Source organism: Galeopterus variegatus, unplaced genomic scaffold (assembly GCF_000696425.1).
Source record: "Galeopterus variegatus unplaced genomic scaffold, G_variegatus-3.0.2 Scaffold755, whole genome shotgun sequence".
Classification (NCBI taxonomy): Eukaryota; Metazoa; Chordata; class Mammalia; order Dermoptera; family Cynocephalidae; genus Galeopterus; species Galeopterus variegatus.
In genome coordinates, this window is record NW_007726866.1 from 8,340 (window position 1) to 14,346 (window position 6,007).

The following is a 6,007-nucleotide window of genomic DNA, read 5'->3' on the forward strand; positions in this document are numbered from 1 at the left end:
ACAACAACAACAACAACAACAATCACCTGGGTGGGAGGGGGGAGAGGGAGGAGGGAGGGAGGTTTCGGTGATGGGTCACAATAACTAACTACATTGTATATTGACAAAATAAAAATAAAAATAATAAAATAAAATAAAATAAATAAAACAAAGGCTTTGAATCTAAAAGCGAAAGTACCAAGATGGTTTTGGCTACAGATGCAAGCAAAGGAAGGGCCCACTGTTCAGTTACTCATTCATTTCTTCACTCATTTATTTGACAACTGTTTACTGAATATCTACTGATCTCAGGCACGATGCTAGATCCTGGGGATGCAAAGATGGTTAAGAGATGTTCCCTGCCCGTAGGAGCTCACAATCCCATGGAGAAGGCAGGTAAGTAAAAAATTACAATAAAGGTATAAATGGAAAGTTCTATGAGATCACAGAGTAAAGAAGCAACTCACTCTGCTTGAGGTGGTGGAAGGGGTGGTGCTTGGGGCGGGAGACAGAAGGGGCTGTTCCAGGTCCGGACAAGCTTTTGAGCAAAGGCACAGAAATGTAAAAGCACATATTCAGGTGAATCCTGAGCAGCCTCCATGGCGGGTAGATTGAGATCAGTCTTAACAGTCACACCAAGCTAGAGAGACAGCAACCATGGCTGGTCACTTTTTAACAACACAGTGAATTTAAGAACTTCACTGTTGAAGTTCCTTGACCAAAGTTCCTTGAATTTTACAACTTTGGGCACATATTCAGTATGGCTCTTTGAGTGCTCAGTAAATAAGAATGAAATGAGCCAGGGTTGGGTGACCAGGAATTGAGACAATTTCAGAAAGTCCTGTTGGCTGTGGCTGCAAGCTGGGCCCATCGAACACCAGCTCCAGGTCATTGTTCCTGAAAAAGACAGAAGGAACAGTAATAATATTTTCTGAACAACAGACTGTTCTTCCTGAAAGTCTTGATCACCAACCAGAAAAGAAAAAACAGATGATTTAAGGAGGAGGAAAGAACAGTCCAGAAACCTTGATATTTTTCTAGGACAATGAACAGAATTAGTCACTCAAATTCCCACCGCACTTCATATAGTTAATAATGATGATGATGATAAATAATATATTATAATTTTGTAGGTGCCTCCCCCAGAATTTTCTTATGTGGGGGTGGAAGTGTTGAGGAATAAAATAGAAGGTTTTTTTTTTTCCATTTTCTTATAATTCCCAGCCCCCTACACTGGGTGACTGTGGTCACTGCTGTCCCCCCTTGCCCTTCACCCCCAGCTTCCACTGACATGAATTGTGTTCCCCAAGGTTTATGTATTAGTAGCTTGGTCCCCACTGTGACTGTTAAGATGGTGGGAAATCCTATTATGGTAATTGAAAGGTGGGACCATGGAGAGGTGATTAGATTGTAGGACCATGCCTAGTGAATGGATTAATAATGGTGGTCAGGGGCATGGTTCTGAGGGCTTTAAAAGGAGAGCACATGACAGGTTCGTCTCTCTGCTCCAGCATTTCACAATGTGATACCCTACTGTCACTGTCACCACCACTAAGGCCTTCACCAAATGTGTTCTCTGGACTTTGGACTTCCAAGCCTCCAAAACTGTAAGCAATAAATTTTGTTTTCTTAGAAATTATTCAATTCTGTGAGTTTTGCTGTAAGTAACAGAAACAGACTGATACCCACCCCTTCCATCCTGGGAGGAGAGGAGAGGAAGGCAGGAGGGGCTGGACCAGAGTAAACACCTCTGGGAGACTTTCTCGTATCCATTACATTCACTCAGAAGTGAATGACATTGAAGCCCTTGAGGGAGAACCTGGAATATCACCTGCCCTTGCTTCCTCTCACCCCAGCGGAGGATTTTCCCAGGCAGGGAAAGAGTAGAAAGGTGTTCTAGGCAGGGGAATGGCACAGGCAAAGGCCTGGAGCCGTTAAGGTGGCGTGGCTTCCTCTCTCGGTAGCTGTATTTTTTCTTAAAGCTGCACCTGTAATTCATAATCACAGTTGCCACACACTGAATGCTTCCTAAGCACCAGGCATGATGCTAAGTTCTTGCGTTCATTAACTTATTAAATCTTCACGAAAGCTACTCTACCCACCTGCTGTAGATTGGATGCCCCCCCGCCCCGACCTTATTGAGGGTTAATCCCCACTGTAACTGTTGAGGGTGGGAAATCCTATTATGGTAATTGAAAGACGGGGCCTTGAAGAGGTGATTAGATGGTAGGATCATGCAGTAGGGAATGGATTAATAATGGTGGATGGGGAGTGGTTCTGCGGGCTTTAAAAGGAGAGTACATGAGGAGGTTGGCCTCTCTCTCTGCTCTGCCATTTTCTGCCACGCGAGACCCCTGCACTGCTGTAGAGTCACCTCAACAGCTGTGTTCCCTGGACTATGGAGTGTATTGCTCCAAAACTGTAAGGAATACATTTTTTTTTATACATCACACAGTTCCAGGTATTTTGTTATAAGCAAAAGAAATGGACTAATACACCCTTTCCGTGCTATGTGGCTCTGTTTAAATTCCAAGTCTTCAGAGGCCTCCTTGACCGCACCTCCTAAAGCTGTCACCCCTCCCTGACCCCATTATTTCCCATTGCAGCACCTTGTTTTGCCACTTCTTAGCAATCGTATTAGTTTCTCATGCTATTATAAAAAAATTGCCACAAACTCAACTGCTTAAAACAATACAAATTTATTGTCTCGTGTGTAGTTCCATAGGTTAGAAGTCCAACGTGGGTCTCAGTGGGCTACCATCAAGAGGTCAGGAGGGCTGCCTTCCTTCTGGAAGCTCTAGGAGACAACCTGTTTCCTCAGCTTTTCCAGCTTCTAAGGCCACCGCATTCCTTGCATTACGGTCCCCGCCTCCATCTTCAAAGCCAACAGTGCCAGGCTATGTCCTTCCCACGCGGCCGTCCGTCTGGTCTCTCCCTCCTGCCTTCCTCTTGGAGCCCGTGCTCAGGATCTCCTGCAATGGGTCATGCACTAGCTGAGGACAGAAGCTCGGTTCACTGTCTTGCTTCCTTCACGTTGGCTGGATGGTGGCTGATGCCCTGTCATGCTCAGTAAGTCCCCCTCAAATGAATGAGTTATTATGATTCTGTTGTGATGGTCATTAACACCCCTTTATAATAATGGCTAGTATTCAGGGAGCGCATGCACGAAGTCAGATGCTGTGCAAAGTGGTTTTCAGGGATAGTCTCACTGAAATCTGGCAGCGACCCTGTGACAAAGTAGTCATGTCCCTATTCACAGCTGAGGAGACTGACACTTGGAAAGATTGAGTAGCTTGTTTCAGGACACACAGGCAATAAGGGGGACAGAGGATTCCTCCCAGGCTGGTCTGCCTCCGGACACCCTGCACTCAGCCAAGCGACCCTGCCGCTTCTCTCCTGGGCTGGCCCCTGCTGCCAGGGAATGTCTAACTGCCTGGGCAAACCTCCAAGGCCCTTCACGTTGGTTTCTCTCTGGAGCCCCAGCCTTTCCCTGGACTCCCCCTTCTCCACTCCACTCCAGGTCCCCAGAACTCAGGCCTTCCTGCCATCGCACGTAGTGCTGGCTCCTTGGGAGGCACCTGCCTCTCCCATTCTTTGCTGTACTAGTTCTATGCATTCTTCCAAACTCAGCTCAGATTATTCTTCACTTCACACCCATGAAGATGGCTATGACTTTTAAAAAAATGGAAAATAACACGTGTTGGTGAGGATGTGGAGAAACTGTAACGCTCATGCGCTGCTGGTAGAAGTGAAAAATGGAGCAGCTGCTGTGGAAAACAGTTTGGTGATTCTCAGAGTCTCTGGGTTGAGGAAAAAGTTCTGAAAATGGAAAGTGGTGATGGTTGCACGACATTGTGAATGTACTGAATGCCACTGAACTGTACACTTGAAAATGGGTAAAATGGCAAATTGTATGTCCATTTTACCACAGTTAAGAAACAAAAAAAATAAGTTATTCCTCTGGGCTCCATTGTATTGGGTCTTCTCTTTATAACACAAGGAATACTGCGATATAATGTGCTATTTTTTTCTCTGGTCTCTGTTGGCTGTGTGCTCCCTCGGTCCAGTGACTGTGCCTGACAGTATCGGGCACAATTCAGTCATTAATATGCATTTTGTTTTAAAGAAAGAAGAAATGAATGACATTTATGGGGCATTTTTGGAAGCCTGTTCACGTACAGAATACGCTTCATAGAGGCGTGCTCCTCTAGGGGAACTGAGTGTTCATCTCACAGTCCAGGAGAACAGCTGGTGCCCTTGAATACTTAGCAGGGAGTTATTATCCTGCCTCTGTTTCTCCAGGAGGGTCAGCTCTGAGGCAGATTGGGACAGAGACCACACAGGTCATGGAAAGAACTTATCAGAAGGATTGCTTCCCCAACACATTAAGCCTGGAGAGGTGGGGGCCTACTTAACCTCTATTGTCCATTGTGCATTGTGGAAGTTGTGATGTGTAAGGTCCCTGGGGGCTAAGTAAGGCTCTGCCCATGAACTTGGAGAGAAGGGAAATGAGGGGGGCCCTATGCAGATGAGAGGAATGAAATTCCTACATCGGGGAGGAAAAGAATGACTTTCTAGGCCAAGAGGAAGAGGACCTCACTGTAATTCAATCAGCAACAGCAGCATATTTAAGAGGCAAAACGTGTAAAGTGCAGGCAGAGGGTCGGAAAAACAAAGTCGGCATTCCGCCTCAAGCACCCTGCAGGGAGAACAGACAGGCCTGGCTGACCTGTCTCTTCACAGACCACATCCCTGTGTTCACCGGTGAGGCTGCCCAGGCACCTTCACTCAAAGGAGGGGCTGCCTGGGTGTCAGAGCTGAGAATTCCTGTGACAAGACAGGCGGCCTCCCTCTTGTAAATCAGAGAGCTGCCACGTGGCTTATAGTTTAGGTCCCTGTGACGTCAAGGGATTGAGTGCCCCTCTGAGTCCTGTTTGCCTGACAAATCTTCCAAATGCAGCTCCAGTGCCACTTGTTCCAGGAAGCCCACCAGCCGGTCACCACCACTCCTGGACCCCTGTGCCCATGAATGCTTTGACCAGAGTCAGAGCTGTTTTATACATTAAGTAGTACAGAGAAATTACTAATACGAAAACAAAAAGTCCACGTCCACGCCATACACAGGCAGAATCAGAGTGAAAAAATACAGTGGTCTTAACCTGTTATGCTTAAAAGACATAACAATTACAATTCCCTGAAGTTGATACAAGCAAACAGAAAGGACATCGTTGGGAGGGAGGGGGCAGAGGGAGGAAGGAGGGAGGTTTCAGTAATGGGCCGCAATAATCCATCACATTGTATATTGACAAAATAAAAAAAATAAAAATATAATAAAAAATACTTTACTTCTGCAAATTTTACAAAACACATGTCCACGTGAACGCATTGCTCGGTCCCCTCCAACCCCGTAAGTGAGGAGCCTGGCCCTTCAAGGTTCTGCAGAGAACGAGGTCATATCTGCGAAAGCCTTTGCACTGTCATGCACCCTGGACATAGGGACTTCGAAAGTAATTCAACAAAGTACCTGTCGAATGATACCACATATAGCATGTGCTTAGCAAGTGTTTTTGACTTAAGACTCGTCCGGGCACAAGAGGAATTAATAAGTCATTTAATAAGGTCGCAGATGCACTGAGGGCCCAAACGGAGTTATTCTCCCCGGGAGAAAGAGGATGGTTGTGGAGTGAGGGCCGGGAGGAACAAGGGGGAAAGAGAGAATAAGGAACTGAGCGAAAAGAAAACCCCAGTACCGGACGCCACCGGGGAAAAGCACCAAAAGCGCAGGAAAGACTGGGAGGACCCGGGAAGACGGAATCCGGGAGGCCGGCCAGCCCCGCCCCCGGACCGCCCCTCCTTCCGCCGCTCGCTCCGCCCCCGGGAAAAAAACCAAACCGGTAACCTCTACCCGGCCGCCTCCCATTGGCTGTGCGAGTGAGCGACGCCCACCGGAACCAATGGGTCGCGGCCACGGCACGGCCAGCGCCTTCCGGCCCGTCCCCACGTCGGCCGCCACCGCGGCCTGCCTGAG

At 47.4% G+C, this 6,007-nt stretch overlaps 1 protein-coding gene across 1 annotated transcript in view; it reads left to right on the forward strand.

The window, feature by feature from the left end:
- Positions 1-296: 296 nt before the first annotated feature.
- Positions 297-6,007, forward strand: part of PDIA6 (protein disulfide isomerase family A, member 6) — a 31,894-nt gene continuing 26,183 nt past the window's right edge. The window contains exon 1 of the mRNA XM_008572128.1: positions 297-375. Coding sequence (XP_008570350.1) covers positions 297-375 — 79 coding nt within the window. The remainder of the gene's footprint in view (positions 376-6,007) is intronic.